The sequence below is a fragment of the Cryptomeria japonica genome, chromosome 3 (genome assembly GCF_030272615.1).
Source record: "Cryptomeria japonica chromosome 3, Sugi_1.0, whole genome shotgun sequence".
In the NCBI taxonomy this organism is placed as follows: domain Eukaryota; kingdom Viridiplantae; phylum Streptophyta; class Pinopsida; order Cupressales; family Cupressaceae; genus Cryptomeria; species Cryptomeria japonica.
Genome location: NC_081407.1, coordinates 969,629,747 through 969,650,822, shown reverse-complemented (window position 1 = coordinate 969,650,822; position 21,076 = coordinate 969,629,747). Strand labels below are relative to the sequence as shown.

The following is a 21,076-nucleotide window of genomic DNA, read 5'->3' as shown; positions in this document are numbered from 1 at the left end:
TTATGAAGAAACCTTTGCCCCTGTTGCTAGATATACCTCTATTAGGTCTATAATAGCTATTGTTGCAGCCAAAGGTTGGGAGCTGCATCAAATGGACGTTAAGACAGCCTTCCTCAATGGAGTCATTGAGGAGGAAGTCTATATTGAGCAACCAGAAGGTTATGTAATCCATAAAAGAGATTCTCATGTTTGCAGGTTGAAGAAAGCTTTATATGGGCTCAAACAAGCTCCTCGCGCTTGGTATGAAAGAATTGATAAGTACTTACTAAGTTTAGGGTTTTCCAAGAATGATGCCGATGCTAACATTTACTTGAAAATTTATAATAATGAGATGCTTATTTTAGTTTTGTATGTAGATGATTTATTTCTCACGGGTGAAAATAAATTAATCATTAGATGTAAAAAGGAATTAGCCTCAGAATTTGAAATAAAAGATTTAGGTCTAATGCACTACTTCCTAGGGTTAGAAGTATGGCAAAGAGCTAATGAAATCTTTCTAAGTCAGGGAAAATACACTATTGATATTTTGAAAAGATTTAGAATGATAGATTGTAAACCTATGCGTACTCCTATGGAATCTAACTTAAAGAAGTTAAGTGTTTCTGCAGCTAACTCAGATTTTGCAGATCCTTCTGAGTACAGGCAGTTGATTGGCTCCCTGATGTACCTAGTCAATACTAGGCCAGATATCTGTTATGCTTTGAATGCTCTCAGTCAGTTCATGAGCTCACCGAAACATGTTCACCTGGTAGCTGCCAAGCACATTCTAAGATATCTACGTGGCATGATTGGTTATGGGCTGAAGTATACACTTAATACCCCAATCCTCCTGAAAGGCTACTCAAATTCAGATTGAGCAGGAAGTGTCAAGGACAGGAAAAGCACTTCAAGCATCTGCTTCAACTTGGGCTCCGCAGTAATCTCTTGGGCATGCAAGAAGCAATCTTCGGTAGCATTAAGCACTGCAAAAGCTGAGTACATTGCCGCATCTGTTGCATCCAGACAAGCAATGTGGCTCCGTAAGCTTCTTGTTGGATTATTTGGTCAAGTCAATGATCCTACCACCATTCATTGTGATAATCAAAGCTGTATAAAGATGTCAGTAAATCCTGTATTTCATGATCGGTCCAAACATGTGGAAACACACTATCATTACATTCGGGACATGGTGCAGAGAGGCGCCATTCATCTAAAGTACATTAGCACAGATGAACAAATTGCTGACATCCTCACCAAACCCTTATCCAAAGTGAAGTTCGAGTACTTCAGAGATAGACTCGGTGTCATGGAAAACGGAACCCTGATTGAGAGGGAGCTTCAATCTCAGTGACTATTGGTAGCACTTTGAATCATTCTTTGCTTGTGTGCAAGAATGAATTTCATCCAATCTATGCTTGTGTGCTAGATGGATAGTTGTAATAATGTAAAGACCCACTGGTGTATTACACTTTCTATGCTTGTGTGCTAGATGGATAGTTGTAATAATGTAAAGACCCACTGGTGTATTACACTTTCTATGCTTGTGTGCTAGAACCATCCTATGCTTGTGTGCTACGTGGAAGATGTAATTCTATGCTTGTGTGCTAGATCCATTCTATGCTTGTGTGCTAGATGGAACATAAAAAGGTTCAGATTATGTATTCTCCTCCTCCCTAGTTAAGAGGGAGTGTTGATTGTAACTAGGGGTATAGGGGTTCAGATTGCCTTAAGGCAACATCCAAACCCCTTTAGGACCGGGTCCTACCCTAACGTGACCCTATCTTAAATGCCACGCTAAAACACACCACAATTAAATATTAGCGCCAAAATAACATTAGCGCCACAAATATCAAGGAGGCCGACTTTAATAGAGTAAAGAGGCATATAAGTAAAGGTCATTTTGCAAGTCAATATTATCAAGTTCAATTAAATCAGAATGCGAATTAGCTCTGCTGTGCGAACTTAAGGAAGAGGGCGAATTATTCAGTTTGGTGTAATATTGTCCAAGGGCACATAGCATATCTTGAGGCAAGTCACTGAAGCATACAAGGACAGATCTGATATGTGAAGATCAGATTTGAGCTAAGTATTGTACTCTTATTTAGAGGAGAATATATAATCTGACCTGTGGGTCTTTCATGCTGGGTTTTTCCTCCTTGGAGGTTTTCCCAGGGTATGCTTGTTTGTCTTCTATTATTTATGTTGTCTTACTAAGTACTGCAAATCTGATTACAATCTAGGGCACAATTTAATGCATGTTGGTTCACTAAACTACTACAAATCTAATACAAACTCGGGCATAATTAAATAAGATAAATTTGGTTATCATACCTAGGGTTTAAATTAACAGTGTCTAATAAATTGAGTGATGTTAAAAATATCATTTAAGGAGACAAAACAAATTTAAAGTTATTTTTATTAATGCAAACATTTATTTTCACATTAACTCAGCTTGTCACATAGAAAATAACCATTATGATGTATACAATAGTGCTAATGTCATTAGAATCATTAATAAACTTGAAATTTGATTTAATTAATTAAATTCATTGGATTACAAAAAATATTTTAAAAAATGTTTTTTATATTGGCTATTCCCAACATGAACCAATAGAAAGAAAGATAAATGTCATTTTTATTAATTATTAAAAATTAAAAATTAAATGTAGATTATAAGATTCCTCTTGAGCAGGGATTAAAAATAAATATAATAAAGATTCAAAATATATAATTATTCATTAACCTTTATTAAATAAAGTTTTTCTTATTGTTAATTTTTAAAATGTTTTAAACTAATAGATGTAAATTTTAATTATTTTATTGTTAATTATTTTAATCACAATCTCTCATATTTTCTCTATTTAACCTTTTCAAGAAACTAAAGTTAACTCAATCAAATATGATAAAATAAATAATTGTGTTCATTGGCGCACAACCTCTTGAATAGAAATAATCATTTATGAAATTAAGGAAAAGTGACATGAAAATAAGTTTGCAATATTAACTTTTTTATAATCAAAATGAAAACATTAAAAGATTCTGTAACTTACATCACATTAATAAGACTGTACACAACTTTCATCCAATAGAATGGTAGATAAATTAATTTTGATATTTTAATACAAAATTGAGGAAAAAAACATTATAAAATCTGCTCAAACTATATTAACATATCATTGGTTCATTTGTTACTGAAACAAAAATCAGCGTACTTTTTTGAACGAATAACAAGCCTTTTATAGGCAATTACAAGGCAGTTATCCAAATTGGGACTAACAGTTAAATTGACTTAAAAAATAGAAACTCCCAGTTCTTTCATGAAAATATAACAACCAAATAAAGAAATCTCTAAAAATATAACTGAATGACCATTAATAAACACATACAACTATAAATAACAATTAAATATTCCGATACCCTCCCTTAATGGTCATTCTATCAACTACCTAACCAATGACAAAATCAACTTATCAAACAGCATAGAAGGCGGCTCCTCCTCTTCAGAATGCTCTGCGACATGAGTCTGCTCCTGCTCCTAAGACCCTCCCTAGTTGGACTTCTGATCAGCCAACTTCTTTCTGCAGAACCTGTATATATGTCCAAGTCCACCACAATAGTGACAAGTGATTTTCTTCTTCAACCCCTCCTCAAGTGTGCATTGTCCTTTCTGCTAAGCAAACTCACCTTTGCCTTTGTCCTTGGCAATAAACGCTTGTTCCACACTAGCCATGTCAACGTTGCTACCAAATTGTTGTCTCCACCTAGCTTCTGTAATAGCTTATTACACAACACCTCAAAATTCAAGTCAACATTTGTGGAGGTAATGTTAAACATCTCAATAAAGTGTTCGTAGGATCTGGACAGGCTCTTCAATGTGAACACGATCATATCCTCTTCCTCCATCTTGCGACCAATAGCCTCCAACTGGTCACAAATATCCTTGATCTTCATAAGATGTTCATGTAGTGACATCGTCTCATCCATCATAATTGAGAATAACATGTTCTTCAAAAAGAACGCATAGCTCTTGTCGAATGTCTCATGAAGATTCTTCAAGTGATCCCAAATCTCATTAGCTTTCTTGCCTGATGGCACTTCTAGAAGCATCTCATCGGTGATTGATAACTTCAGCAACATAACCACTTCTCAATTACGCTCATCAAACTTGGTCTAGTCGTCGCCCGTCATTGGAGGACGAGATTCTTTAGCTAGAACAATCTAGTCAAGGCACCAGTATTCAAAAATAGAAAGCATCGGCTACTTCCAGGCATTATAGTTCTTGTCGTTGAAGCGTCGACTACCTTCCAACATGATGTTGGTCAATGACGCCATTCCTCCCGTTTTCTTATGCACGAAAAATGAGGCAAACTTGAGTTTCATAAGAGGCTGTTTTTTTGTCAAAAACCAAGCAAAAACCTTCAACAACAACTAGTACAAACTTCAAAAAATCTGATTTTCAAGTCAAAATCAGTCAAACCAGTCTAGCATAAATATCGCGACGTTGAAAAATAGGCGCAAAACCTTGGCATGGAACCCAATGCACAAATGGCAGCAATTCTGAAAAACTCGACCACGAAGTTTGAGGCCCAAAACCCAAGGACCAACATGGAACTTGAGGCAATAATTCTAAGATAGTGTAGAAACCCTAGGTCAACAAACCCTATGTTGGATCTTAGAAAACACGAATTCTCAGAAAAAAGAAAGCTGCAGATTCAAGAATCCAAAAACCCTAGGCGAAGGCACGAAAAACCCCACGAATCTATTAAAAAATCGTCAAAAAACCTCTACAAAAAAAAACTCAAAAAATCTACAACAATAAGAACCCAAATCCCAAACTGAGAAGGGCAAAAAAAATAATCGTGCACAAATGGCACGCAAAAAAAAGAAATCCCACCACGAAAAAACACCATCGCATGCAATAAAAATCGTGCCAAAAAAATGCGGGTTGCAGAGAAAATCGTGCAGAATAAATCCGGCACGTAGAAAAAAACAACAAAAATCCGTGGGAAATTGAATGTAGAAGAAATCGCAGGCAGAAGGAAATGCAGGCTAAAAAATGCACAAAAAAAATCGTGCATAATAGTAAAACAGTGCCTAGCAAAAACCACGACCCACAAACTTGCAAAACCCTCAGCGCCACGAATAGACAAAACACAAAAAACCCTTCACACAATTCTTCACCAGCAAAGCCATAAAAATTTCAGACAGAAAAAAAACTTCGAACTTTTCCACCAGATTTTTTCATAAAAAAATCAAAAAAGATTTTGGAAATAAATTCCAGGTAGCTAGGGCATGAAAAAATTTCAATGGTTCGTCACCCACTCTGATACCATGAAACAAAAATCAGCATACTTTATTGAACAAATAACAAGCCTTTTATAGGCAATTACAAGGCAATTGTCCAAATTGGGACTAACTGTTAAACTGACTCTAAAAATAGAAACACCCAGTTCTATCACGAAAATATAACAACCAAATAAAGAACTCTCTAAAAATATAAATGAATGACCATTAATAAAACACAGGTAAAAATAACAATTAAATATTCTAATAGTTACCAACTTATAAAACCTGGTGAATGCATGAGTATTTTTCTCCGTGACAAGAACTAATAAGAGGGTGCTTAATTGATTCTCTTTTGTAATGTCCCCTTATAAGCTGATAATGATATTGGTGGTTTTTGTGCTGTGATCGTAAAATGAATGATAGTAATCATTTAGAGTCACTTTTAAGGTTGTCATTCATGTTTTACGATTCCTTAGGTGAAATTGGGAGCAGTTAGGCGCATCACAACATGACCCTGCCACCCTAAGTACCTTGTGGGATGTCCACATACCAGTGCCACTGGAACAAATTGAGTCCTGCAATGGCACCGAAACTGGAAGAACCCAGTATCATTGCTAGCTTGCAAAAAACAGCATTTTAAGCTCCATAACAATCATATCTTAGGCTGATAATTAATTGAAGGGAATATAAGAGCACCAAATGTCACAGGAATTCATATTATTTACGTGAAATATATTTCATAATTTCCTTCTGCAAATTTTGTAATAAGTTCACTGCATAATTTTTGATATAGGAAGCATTTCATTTATTTCAAATACACAACTTTACATTATAAAATTCGCTCAAAATATATTAATTCTAGCATATCATTGGTTCATTTGTTACCAACTAATAAAACCAGGTGAATGCATAAGTATTTTGGTCCATGACAAGAACTAATAAGAGGGTGTTTAATTGATTCTCTTCTGTAATGTCCCCTTATAAGCTAATAAGTAATGGTGATACAATTACTCCAATTCTTAAAACTTACAATATCTGATTTTGTATTAAATCTATAAAAATGTGTAAAATAACAATTAACAATGTCACTTGCTATCTCTGATATATGCAATCAGATGTATGCTGAAGTGAATTGGAATGTCTTGCACTTAGTGCAATGATTACTGGTTATCTCAGATATACATATGAATAAATAAGCAAAAAGGAAACTCAATGTTTGAGTATGATAATCTGAAATATTATTGTGTCTGAATAGATTCTTTATGTGCGTGCAAATAGAGATCTCCTTCCCTGTATGATTTGCAGATATCAAAGGGGCTTGCTCTCCCTGATATGCTGGTGAAAGGACGTGCAATGTTCCTCCTTGATTACTGCTATGTCTAATTTACTGATGAATGTATGCAGGTGTAAATATTAGTATCACCTTATAGTGACACGTGGCTCCTGATGAAGAATTATATACTTGCAACAATATGGGAATTTTCTGTTTCAGATGTGACTATGGAATCATGCAAGATTTGGTGCCTTCTCTGATTGCTAACTTTGTTCCTTATGCAACCGATATTGTGCCTTTGGCAATTTCTCTTAAAGAGTGATCCAATCTGGATCAAACCATAAGATAGAAACCCCACCATGATTGTTGAAATGGAAAGAAGTGCCTTCATATATCTTCCAATTGGAATGACGAGTTGCATCCCAAAATCACAACACTTCATTACTATTTTGGTTATCGATTAGACTTTCCTAATTGTTGCATTTATAATCGAACTGATACTTAATGCTAATCGCAGCCTGTATATGTAATCGATTAGTTATTTTATGGCTACCGATTAACCTTCTTATTATCTTCATAATACTTGTTTGCCATCGATGTTTGATTGGTATCATATACCTAGTTGTCTTAATCGGTGTTTTAATAGTTAGCATCCTTTGACCAACGGCTAATCCACGTTGGCTATTTTGGAATTTTGCTTATCGATCCTTTGGCTATGAAGTCAAAAAAATAAAACAAAACCAAAAATGCAACCCTACAATACAAATAAGCATAATAAAAATAAATTAAAAGTTCAAATTCAAAATGTTATTAAAAGTACTTACCTTTAATAAGTATTTTTTTAAAGTTTACTTAGTGATAAATCTCCTTTGTGAAAACTAGTTCCCTCCTATAGATCTTTGGCTTTTTTGCTAAATGCGTTGCTCGGAAGATGATTGCAAGCTTAAGTGATATCAAGTTAGGAAGGAAATCAATCACTTCCAATGAGAGGTCAAATCCATGAACTAAGACATGGCAATTTCCTTTGATTCCCAAGATCAACGACTTAAGCATTTTGGATCATTTCCTTTGCCCCCTCCAATCAGCGACGTAAGGTATTTCATTTCCTTTGATGATCTAAATCAGCGAACTAAGGTATTAAACTTCCAATGAAGCGCTCAATGTGTGAACTTAAGCATTTTGGATCCCACTTCCAATGACCCCCTAAATGTGCGACTTAAGGATTTCATTTCCTTTGACACCCCAAAAGAGCAACCTAAGGATTTCCACTTCCAAATGTGCGACTTAAGAATTTCATTTCCTTTGACACCCCAAAAGAGCGACCTAAGGATTTCCACTTCCTATGAACCCCCAAAAGTGCAATCTAACACTTGTGCATTTCCCTTGCTCGGTGATGATCACGACCATGCTAGAACACTTCCAAGAGGAAAGTCTGATCCACAATAAGAGAACGAATGAAGTAGCAAGTCAATCATCACTTCCTTCCACTTCCTCCCATTCCCTTCCACTTCTACTTCCTTTGCCACCTGAATCCAATGCAAATTAGGCCTGTCTCAGACCTGAAACCTATTAAATCAGGCATATAAAATGAGAAATCAGACATAAATCAGGCCTGTGACACAAAATCAGATGTTTCCAGGATCAGAAAATTCATTTCTAGATCTAGAGAAGGTAGAAGGAAGCTTGATTAAGTACTTTTTGCAATATCTTGATTCAAATTATGTTTGTTTCCAGGTTTGATGTAAGAGGAATGAGCATGCAAAGGAGTGTGAAGAAGGTCAAGAATTCGGGGCATGGAAGCAACATCATCACAACTACAAACTTACAAGAAAGACTTCAAGATCAACATAAGGATGGCAGCGAATGCAAAGAACATGATCAGCATGATGATAAGCTAGCACACTTCAAGTCTCAAGCTCATACAAGGCAGCTGATGGGATCACAAGAATAAGCATCACAAGGTCTACATCAAATGCAGCACTAAGGCAGAATTTCAAAGCAAGAAGATGAAGGTTCAAATGAACAAGAAGAGATATGCCTCAATCACCTACACTTGTGATGAGTTACAAAGATCAATCAAGCTAAGGTGGCACCTAGACATCACCTATCCAATCACATTATTTCAAGCTAAGGCATCTAGATTCAATGTACCTAACTCATCCAACAAAGGGATAACTACCACATGTGGGCACAAAGTTCGATGCACCTACCCTTATCATCTATTAGTGAATAATTAAAGGAAGGACATGTGTCCCATTTATTGTAATTTTATCATTGGCCAGGCATTAAATGCTTTGTAATGGTGTAACAAACCCTAATTAGGGTTTCTAACTTTCGATCTTGGCCATTGTTTGTGAATCAATTTGAGCCACTCAATTGTACTAAAAGCATTATGCTTCTTTATTTGTAAAGGTTAATAGTGAGTAGTCAATAATTCCTAGCAAATACTTAATAGTAGAGTACGAAGAGAAGGCAAAGATTGTTGCCAAGACTTTGTTGTAAGCATAATGTAAACTTCATTGAAGATATGGTGAAATTTATATGTTGATTCAGCAATTTGCATGGTCTCTACTTCTCGTTTAAATTTTGTAATGTCCCTTACTAAATATGTAAGCACTAAGCACAAATATGTTTGCTTGGATAACAAATTGAAAGGATAAATCAGAAATGGGAAGAGTAACTTACCACCAAGAAAAATTCTACTAGTTTCATATAGGAACTATATTCTCATAGGTTATCAATACGCAGCAGATCTTGAATTTATACAATTACATCCCAAATAGATTATAAACATAGCTCATTTTATTACATGATTTGGGGGAACACAAGGTATGGCCAGGTTGGCCCAACCATCCCACCGAGTCCAAAAGCAGTCATCATGCCCTTTTGGCCTACTCATTGTGGCATGGGTCTTATCCCTTTCATCATACCTTATTCCACAATTAATTAGTTTAACTATGCCAAAGAGGCAGCAGATGGTAGAAGTGGCTTAACTCTGTCAGACCCAGGCCCAGTAGCAGTCACATGCCCTACTGGCCTACTGATCTAACATGATCCAGTAGGTGGCCTACTTGGGTGGACAATATCCCTTCTACAAATCCCCTTTCCTCCCTGACAGGTGTTCATTTTAAGGGTAAATTTAGTAAATTCTGTACAAAGACAGTCTGTAACTTTAATTACTGTTAAGTAATATAAAACATTTCCAATTGTTCAATTCAGATTTTTATATTCACTCTGTTAGTAATTAACCAGTTCATTCCTTCCGTCTTACTCGTGGATTATTAGTTATTATTATTTCAATGTCTGAATACTGTTCTAATATGTCATTGTCGGGTATTGGATTGTGGTTCATATTACTGTTAATTTACATACGTGCTGATGTATTGAAGAAATGCAGACTATTAATCGATTTATTAACAGAGTGACCAATAATTGATTCATAATTTGTGCTGAGGCTGTGGTATTACTTATATCAATTTATTCAATAATGATCATAAATCTACTAAGGCATTAGGCACTTACCTGGATGCGAATTCCTTCTTTGCAATTCAATGCACTGCAGACGATACTACCTCTGTCCTTCGCTGACTTACTTTTTCCTCAGTTCCCTTATTTTTTTCTATCCTCCATGGAATGTTACCACACACCCCTATATAACTCACGGGGATCGAGGATGTAAAGTCACGCCCTTAGAAGAGACATGACTGGCAAATAGTCACAACCCCATTTGCTGACTGTTCTCCTAAGACACTCCTTTTAGAAATGGGGTAATACCCCTATGCGATTTACATTAGGAAGTAAACACCGTTATACATAATAGTCACAATTAAATACTTGTCATTAATATAATACTTAACAGTTATTCATATTAATTAGAATCTAAACAAATATTTGTTTCTGTTATTGTCTAAATAGTACAGGAATAGTATGAATTATTGATCAATGGTAGAGAATTAATAGAAAAGAAAAGGATCAGAACCAATATCTGAATCTTGATTAAAACCGATACTCATTACCAATCACTCTTGCTGAATATCACTGTCTATTGTTCAGGGGACAATCTGACACGAGCAGTAAGTATTTGATTTAATAATTAACTTTGTTGATTGATTAGGATGAATGCTATTCTATTATATATTGTTTTTACTGAATATTTGTTTTTCTGAATTTATTTATTATTATATTTGTTTTCTAATTACTTTGTTATGATAATGAATGTTTACTTATTGATTTATTATTGATCAATTACAGTTACACACTGTTATTGATCAAACATTTAAATATCACTATTTTATTAATTTGTAATATTTCAAATATAATATATTAATTTATTAATTAATAAATAATAATAACATTTAACAATAAATAAATATTTAATGATTCCTAGTAATCATTTGTTGATAATTATTATATTAATTAATAATAATTACTTTATTTAGGTTATATATAATGATCAAGAAGGGAACGTGACAAATTTCATATTGGATGAATGGAAGAACTTTGTACATGATCAATGGTGAAATTCATACATCCATACTACTAACACCTTGCTGATTGTAAAATACCTTGTGTAGTCAACTCGATCCATCTTAGCCAAGCTTAACTTCAATTGCTACTTCTTCATTGATATGCTTCACCTTGAGATGATCTATGCTTTTATTGGTGATTTGAAAATCGTCATGCTATCCCCCAAAGATCGCACTAGCCTTGTGGAGATGCTCGATGCATGTCAAAGCAAAGCTTAGTTGAGTTTCATCAAAGATTGTCCATTGCTCTTACATTCCTAGGACTAGATTAGCTTTAAAGATTGTCCATTGCTCTTACATTCCTAGGACTAGATTAGCTTTCTTAACCCTACTTCTTTTGTCCTTTTTTTAAGTTAATTTCCACGTTCCAGCGACATTCAAAGCATTCAAAATTCAACGTAAGTCCACCTTGTGATTCCAGAAAATCACATCAAACAACTGAGTCTATCCAAGAGCACGTCAAGACCTAACATTTGAAACCTTGGAGTCATCCCATTTGATCACGCAGCTTAGCATTTGGGAGGATTTTGTTCAAGAGAGGATAGAATACTTACTATTTTATTCTGTGTTGCATAGTGCATAAGAACACTATCAACAGGGAGCAATGAGGTGCATCACAACGTGGCCCTGCCACCCTAAGTACCTTGTGGGATGTCCACATACCAGTGCCACTGGAACAAATTTAGTCCTGCAATGGCACCGAAGCTTGAAGAACCCAGTAACATTGCTAGCTAGCAAAAAACAGCATTTTAAGTTCCATAACAATCATATGTTAGGTTGATAGTTAATTGAAGGGAATATAAGAGCACCAAATGTCACAGGAATTCACATTATTTACCTGAAATATTTTTCTTAATTTCCTTCTGCAAACTTTGTAATAAGTTCACTGCATATTTTTTGATATAGGAAGCATTTCATTTATTTCAAATGTACAAGTTTAAATTAAAAATACACTTGTAGTGAAATGACACCATACCACATCTGTCATTCAGAGGCATATATAAAATATTATTTTTCAAAGTGCACTTCCAATTACTGAGACACCACTTGACATAGAACAGTATATACCATATATCCATGATTCAAAATCATATCCCATGTTTTAATAGATAAAAGACCTAGAGTCAGCAGATTATTTGTTCCCCTGCTTATTATTTCATCAAGGCAACGAAATCATCCAAATGCTGAGAAACATCAATAGAAACATTGAGATATACAACCGCATAAAGAATCTGTCCTATTGTTAAAAGTAACATCAAGCAGAAAAATCCAAGACCTAAAGCCAGTGAAAAAGGCATGGATCTTGAAATTATTTTTTCTAATAATCAATCCCTATGTTTGAACAAGTAAAATCATATATCGTGTGTCACTGGAGTGTGGAAGTGAGAAACATAAGGTTTTGAAGAAAAGGAACAGAAACAAGCAAGTACAAATCAATAAATTATCTAATTAAAAAAAAAGCCCTAGGCAACAAAGGAAAGAAGCTAAGAAACCATTCAGTTTAGTAGATTTGATGTAAGCAAAAGCCATTCTTGAGTCTTAAGAATAAACAGGCATACCTTTGTACGTTCTTCCTCCATTTGTTCATAGTTTCGGGCAATGGCTTCTGGAATTTTAGGTTTCGTTACCCTTACGCTTATAATCTCAATGCCAGGTGCATAAATAGTGCAATCATTTTGAATAGCTTCTTTCATCTTTTCATCAATCTGCATTTCCAATAAAAATTATTTGTTTCATATAAACAACTCCAATCCTTGCAGTGTGTTCAAATAAACTGTTGTATCTCTTATTTGAAAAAATTCTTAAGTTATCAAACTTAACTCACATGAATCTATATGTCTTTTTGTTAAAGAAGCATGCTTATAAAAAACGGACTACAATCAGTGAAAACATGCCTGATCAAACATGTCAATGTAGACATCCTGCAATGTGTGTGCACTGCAAAACTGATTTATTTCATGGTGAATTTTATCATAAATCCAAGTCTTGTCATAAGTGACACCAAAATCTAACATGGTTTCATGGACATACTCCTTACGAAGGCGATTAACGACCTGCAATTAAACTATTAAAGGCATTAGATGATAGTATATTTAATTAAGATTATAATTATATAAATGTGATCTAATGTGTCAATCTGTTATGCAGTACAAAGCAAGTGCGTTAAGTTACTCAATATTACATAGGATACAACACTTAAACTATGATTCATGAATTCAAGAGAAAAAATAACTAGCATATTATTGCAAAATCAGTATGGTCTGTACCTCAATCTTCTCAAAGTAAATCATCACTCCACCCTTAGTACCACATGGAATATCTTTTACCTGTTTCAGAAATATTATGGTAAGGACCATATGAGAGATGAAACAAAATGAGGCTGTTACGGAGAAACAAATTGCTCTCTTACTGCATGTAGAATAAACTAATTTTCAAATATCTATGCAAAAGAATTCATCACAAGGAACATTATTGGAATTATCTTCTAGAATCTATGTCACATCCATTTTACTCAAAATAACATTTTATCCATATGGCTAAAACATCTCATCCAATCTATGACGGCTCCTCTTATGAAGAACAACTTAGTTCTATATCCATTACAAAGTTTCCCATCTTTAACTTAAATTTCACAATCATAAACCAAGTCCAGTAGCAGGAATTTGAAGAAAAGGGTAAAGAACATAAGATATGTCAACTTGTCAAAGATCTGTACGGTCTAGAATAGGTACCCAAAGCATGCTATGCCACAAAAAATGAGTACCTTGTACAACTTAACAGGTATGCACTCTTAGGAAGGTGGAGACTAAGCTTTAACAACACAAGGACAATGTGAAAAAGGAGATGAAAACATACATGTCCATAGGCTATAACACTTAATATCACTTAATACTTGACAATTAAACAATGTGTTTGGGTTATACACATTAATGTACATATCCAAAGGAAGGTGGCCTGGCACATATCTAACAGAATCTGACCTAAATAAGGAACTTCTAAAATACATGATAAGGCCCTTCAACAAGATTACAAACTCCAACATTCCCTCTTTAAGCTTGAATAGGAAGCCTGATCACTTAGACTGTTGTAGATTGCCCCTCTTGAAGTAGATCCCAAAAAGTAAAAATCAAAGACCAAAGATGTTGAAATCACTGACATGTTAAAGAAAATGCACGGCTGCTTGAAGATGACTCAATTTAGTAGATACCTTGGAGGCTTGGACATTATTTGCTAAAACACTCAGCCCCTCGATGTGGTAACCACCCTGCATTTTTTTTGAAATAGTTCTACAGCCAACGGAGAACTATAAAATGCACCATCTTGAGTAACCCAACAGCTGTTATAGTTGGTTTCAGTGACAAATATGAAGCATATAATCAAATACACGTAGTAGCAATAACACCCAGATGAACACATCACAGATAAATCGGTGTTTTTATATACCCACAAACTACAGTTAATTTTCAGAACCAATACCGAGATTGGACAGCAATATACCGAAGTTACAATAACCAGATGGATGAATCAACTCAAAATGACAACACAAACATGCCCATTTGCTGCTCATATAAATAAGTCTGATAAAGGGCTGGAAACAGCAAACTATAACTCCGAATGGTGTCAAAACCTCTGCAGACCCTAGCTGGTCCAACTCTAAATTAACCGCTATGAGTAGAAGGCAATGAGGCATCCCAAAATCTACAATAAATGCCTCCAAACCCTAGGCAACTAGGCTCCAGCAACCCACATCCCTCCTCCAAAACTGTACAGCATGCTAAGGGTCTAGTACAGCCAGCAATAAGGGGCAAAAATTCTGACTCCAGGCTCTTCAAAAATCTGTCCAGCAATCTCCAGAATGTTTATCAAGAAATCTCTATGTTTTGCTCCTATAACCCTTACTCCACAATCTAAAAATCTCTTCAATGAATCCCAAGTGTAGTTCCTAAATGAAACCACCTACAAATCAACCAGGATGGATCTCTCACTACTGCAATTGATGTCCTCTATGAGGGTTTTTGTCCTCACAGAGCCCTTGTTCAAACCAGCAATATCCCCTCATCACATTCTTTCCAGCCTAAATTCAAATGAGCTCCAAAAAAAATTCAAATAATTCCTCCAAAACCCCACGCCCTCCTTGGGGAAGTAAAACATTTTCTTTATTTTAAAATATCCTTATGTCTTCAATTTGGACTCCCCATTTTGAGTTAAAAATTATTTTTTCTTTAAACATTTGCTTTATGTCCCTAGGCGCCATCTTTAAAAACTCCCATTTTAATATTTTAATTAATACTATGTTAAATATTTAATTTAACTTTATAACACTAGCGTTTAATAAAATAACCTACTCAAATAGAAAATCACCAAGCCAATCATCGAATGTAGAAACCAATTGTGCCAAGTTGTAACCACCACCAAAAGACCAAGTCAGTGCCGAAATTCAGACCTACTAAAAATAGCCATAACAGACTAAGTGCCCAAAACTGCTCCAAAAACTGTCATTGTGAATATGATAAACCAAGCCCAATGCAACACCTGGAAATGCCAAAGAGACTCAATTGCATAGTCTCCAAGAACCGAGGATTTCCCTAACCAAACCACATTGGCCTAAGTTACCGGTTCAAGTTTGAGTTTGAGAACCCAGTTCGCTGGTTCAGCATGATTTTGAAAATGGGTTTTGGGTTCATTAGTACAAAAACAATGTAAAAATACTATATATATATATATATATATATATATATATATATATATACTATCGCTTGTACCAAAAGGAGTTGGAATGGTTATGTTGATAGTAAGATATAGATGAACTATTTGAGATGAAGAGCTTGTCACATTCATTATTAGAGAAGTGAATAAAGCTGGTCCATTTATATAATTATAAATTTGACAAGATGTTTATAATTGACTGTATAAATACTTCATTAAGAAAATGACACAAACTGTAGATGTTGATGATCAACCACAAGAGCCAAGAATCATCTACAAGAAAAATACCTATCACACAAAAGAGATCAAGCAAAGATTATATGCTCTATAACAACCAAAGAATTTTGTATTAATGCACAAAAGAATAGAAGATTCAATATTGAAGGTACAATATTAGAGGTGCAATTATAATGAATGAATGACTTGCTTTATAAAGAGTAAGAAATGCCCTAATCCTAAAATTACAACTAAAGAATGCAAAGTAGGAGCTAAATTAAGCTTAACTACAAGCTATTAAATATAACTAGAAGTGCCTCTAAGTGAACTATGACTAAAAAAGCATAACACCTAGATAAAATAAAGCATCTAAGTTTAGCTTAAGTGAAAAAGCAATTAAAGGACCTAATTAATAAATAATTAGATAATTGTCCTAAAATTACTCCAACCACCCCCCTTAAGATTAACTTAGGGATAAAAGCAATTAAAGGACCTAATTAATAAATAATTAGATAATTGTCTTAAAATTACTCCAACACCCCCCCTTAAGATTAACTTAGGGATAAGCTAAAAAGCTAACGATGAATGCAAAATGCATGCATGAATGAGTCCCAGCAACAAAGGCCTAATTAGGTACTCATTTACAAAACAATGCAAAGCAATGCAACTCACACCAATTGGGTCTCTCTAAAGGGAGAAAATGAGAAAAAACATATGGGAAACAACCCTCTCCAAAAACAAGAGATGCAATAAAAAAAAGGGTACAACATGTGACTAAGATGAAGTACTCCAAGTGGCCCCCCAAGTACAAAATCAGTCACAAAAGTGAAATGAATATCCCTCCCATAAGAGAGAGAATGAGGATAAGAATTCCCCCAATGTAGAGGTAGCTCTTGTACCATGATGAATGCTTGAAGACAGAACATGATCCACTGCCTACAAAAATGTCTCCCTTTCGGAAGAAACCAATCCACTAGAGATAGGTGAAGCCACTCCCATAAATTGGAAGAGGTAGGAATCCAAATCCAAATTGTATGTGCCTCTGGAAACTACTCAAAATGCTGCTATGTCCATAAATTATTAGGATGCCACAACCAAATTAGGTACATGCCTAATAAATGTAGGAGGTGACAAATCAGGACTCTGCAAAAGCTGATGAAGAACAAGCTCCATTGGCGACAAAGATGGTCTAACAACACTGTGTGATGTTGGGAAAAGGTGAATGATGGAGATCTAGAGGAAAGCTTTTCTTCCCTCCAAGGAGAGATAAAAGTTTCACTTTGGATTTCTCTTCAAACACATTTTCCACATTACATTAGAAGAGGGAGGAAAATACACTAGATTCAACCTCTAGAGAAAGAGATTGAATTCTGAGTGATGGTAAGTGAATCCCCTCTTCTGAGATTGAGATTTGAATTAATTGAATTGTGTACTTATGATCAAGTGTAAAAGTGACAAAGATTAGATTATAACTCAAGATAGAAGCATAGGATGAAGCTGAGCACCTGGATTTGGCAATAATCTGTCGAAACGAAGTCATCCTGCGAATTTGGGAAAAAGTTGTCCGGACCATGACGGGAATGTACACGGTCCTCCGAAAAATCCGCGAAACGAAAAGGGTTTTTCCGCCTCTGCAAATGGAGCCGAAATCCGAAAGTACAGTTGCGCACCTGCAACCTACACACAGGAAAGAGAGGGAAAGGTGTTGGGATTGCGGGTTTGCCTTCAGGTCAACCCCAGTTTTGGAATTAACCAAATGATGAAAGAGAGTACTTGCAAGTAAATAAAAATGAAAGACTGAAATGTAAGTCACCTCAAGGGAGGTTGTAGATAGAATGTAGATAGATTTGCTTGTGTTGAATTGAATGTTGGAATGAATCTCCTCTTCAATGGTTGAATCCTTGACTTGAATGCAACACCTAGCCTTGAAGGGAGACTTGAGAATGCTCAATGCTGGAAAGGAATGCTTGAATGCTCTTGAATGCTTGATCACATGTAAACTTCCCACTCATCCAACTTATGCAAATGAGAGGACAAATGCGACTTAAATACTTGTCAGTTAGGATTTATTGACTGATTTTCCATCGCAAGCCGACACTGGAGGAGTTTTCCCGCTCAATGTGCAACCTCCAAAGCACAATTGAAAAGGGTCCTACCCCAAAAAAGGGTAGGACAGGGGCGTCAGTTAGGATTTATTGACTGATTTTCCATCGCAAGTCGACACTGGAGGAGTTTTCCCACTCAATGTGCAACCTCCAAAGCACAATTGAAAAGGGTCCTACCCCAAAATGGGGCAGGAGACAGGGGCACCACGCCCCTGTCTTGCCCTTTTTTGCAGGACAGGATGCAGTTTAGACAGTGCGGAGGGCAAGCAAGATGCAATTCTCAGGCGTCAAGCAAGTCTCCGGTCTCCGATCAGGCTTAGGGATTCAGTTCACATCCGTGAGGACCCTAATGTGGTCGACAATTGCAAGGGTCGCAATTTCATGACACTACACACTTCTGTGGCTATCAGCAAAGAGGAGATGAATGTCCTCAAAATAGTCCTCGAGATCTGAAATATGAGACTCCACAAACAATGATGATATGTTTGTAAGATACAAATCCCAAATAGTTGTGTCTAGAAGAACAATGTCCTACTGCACTAAACCAATGGGGGCTATGCACGAGCCAATGCCAATGTGATCAGGAACAACATAAGATGAAGATGATTAAGATGGGATCTCAATGTGAGTATAGACACGAAGATAGACCTTTGATCCATCGAAACATGCAAGACCTCCGATATACTCAAGCTCCTAAATAGTATCTTCATCATAGGGCATGAAATTTGCATGTGCAAGGGGAAGAAGACAATCTGTTGCAGGATCCTCTAGAAATGGAGAGATATGAGGGTCTTCAATATCTCCCAAAGGAGAGTCCAAAGCGGGCGGGGACACTCAAGGTCTGATATAGCACACTGTTGACGTGTATTTTATACACTATCAAACACAGAATAAAATACCTAAGGGTACCTTATCCTCTCTTGAATAAATCCTCTGATTGCTGAAGATATCGCGAAAAAGGATCAATCAGGATGACTTCAAGGTTCTTGTATGTAGGGTCTCTACGTGTGCATAAGCTCTCTGTGGTATGATGTGATTTGCTGGAATCACAAGGGGACTTACATTTGATGATTGAACTTCTGATTTGCTTTGAATATTGCTAGACACAGGATTTTACTAACTTTGACTTGAAAAAATGGAAAAAAGATAAGGGCGATGAGAGGATCTAATCCTAATACTAAGAATGTAGGAGCAATGATTGATCTTTGATGAAACTCTAACTAGGTCTTGTTTTGACATCGCAGGACCATCTCCACAAGGCTAGTACGATCTTCGAAGGGAAGCTTTATGATGTTCAAATCATCACTGCAGGCATAGACACCATCAGGTTGATGCATATCAATGAAGAAGCGACAATTGAAGTTAAGCTTAAGCTGAACGATTCCAATTGACTACACAAGGCAAGTCTGCAATCAACAAACTGCTAGTAGTATGGATGTACAAATTTCACCATCAATCAAGCATATTTCTTCCATTCATCTAATAACATGAAATCAAATATGAGAAGTATAAAGACCATGCAAATTGTCGAATTGACCCATAAATTTCACCATTTCTTCAATGAAGTTACAAGTCTTTTACAACAACATCTTGGCAACAATCTTTGCCTTCTCTCTCTACTCTACTCTAGTTACTATTCTATTTCTATCTTCTAACTATTTTCAACTCTCTAACTATTATCTAACTATTGCTAATTCCTCTACAAAATGAAATGTCAGGGCTTATATAGTGCCCTCAATACAATTTGATGGCTTAGATCAATTCGAGATCAATGGCCAAGATTTTACAATGAAAACCCTAATTAGGGTTTGTTACAACCATTACATAACATTTAATGCTTGACCAATGATAAAATTGTATTGCTTGGACACATGTCCTCTCTAGAAAATTCCACCAATGGATAGCTAGGGTAGGTACATCGGAGTTTGTGCCACCTTCCATGAGTTAGGTACATTGAATCTGGACATGCTGAGGTGGACCACACTGACTGGAGGAGTGATGACTGGGATGCCACCTCATCTGACACTTGTAACTTGGTAGATATTCAACTTGATATTGTTGAGAAGCTATCTTTAATTAACTCTTCTGAAATTATTTGCTTCTTCAACGAACCCTTGTTCTGACTTTTTGTGTCCTTGATTTGCAGGATGATGATGTACCTTGCCTTGGAATGCTGGATTTGGAAGAGGTCGCCCTTGATGACGTTAGTCCAAAGAAGGCCATCCTTGTCGATGCTAGGCTGGAGGAGGTCGCCCTTGTCCTTGCTTGATCATCCTTGATCTGGCTTGATTTTCCTTGAGGAGAGTCTTCTGACTTGTAGATCCTTCGAGCTCGGGAGTCGCCATCTTGATACCTACACAACATTTCAAAATTAGTAATATATTTTGCAACGTGGAAATATAGAGGATTTAAGTTTTAAATTAGGAAACCTCATGATAAATCTTTGAATTATCATTTCCTAAATTTACTAAGCCACTTGAGATTGAAAATTCAAAATTCAAAATTGAGACTAGGAGAATCTCGCCATACCTCCACTTGGGAATTAACTCTAAGAAAAGATGCAAAATTAAGCAAGTTTGCTAGGCAAAATGTGGATCAAAGTCTTCAAAATGTGCTTCTTCTATCAACTTCACCACTTCTAGCCTTCAACGTCTTGAGGAAAATTCGCTCCACCTCTAGCCTTCAACTCGCACTCCTTTATTGCTCCTTCAAAATCGCACTTGGACAAATGATTGAATGATGGATTAACATGCTCAACACACCCCTCTTATATAGGCGCTCATCTTGATAATTGCCCCTAGGCCGACTTGGAAAATAGGCCCCAAAAACAAATAAAATTTAAAAGAGGGGGCCGACCTTGCAAAATAATACCCCAAGCGCTCCTTTTTTTAAAATTTAATTTAATAATAATTAATTAAATGCCTTTGTAATTAAAAACTTCGATTTTTTAAAGGCTTTAAATTAATTATTGAATGTCCATGCGC

The 21,076-nt window shown here is 35.8% G+C and overlaps 1 protein-coding gene across 1 annotated transcript in view; it reads right to left on the bottom strand.

Moving 5' to 3' along the window:
- LOC131035553 (uncharacterized) overlaps positions 1 to 21,076 on the bottom strand; it is a 102,845-nt gene that overhangs the window by 36,952 nt on the left and 44,817 nt on the right. Inside the window, exons 4-6 of the mRNA XM_057967267.2 lie at positions 13,332 to 13,391; positions 12,960 to 13,118; positions 12,624 to 12,770 (exon numbers count right to left, since the gene is read on the bottom strand). Coding sequence (XP_057823250.1) covers positions 12,624 to 12,770; positions 12,960 to 13,118; positions 13,332 to 13,391 — 366 coding nt within the window. The remainder of the gene's footprint in view (positions 1 to 12,623; positions 12,771 to 12,959; positions 13,119 to 13,331; positions 13,392 to 21,076) is intronic.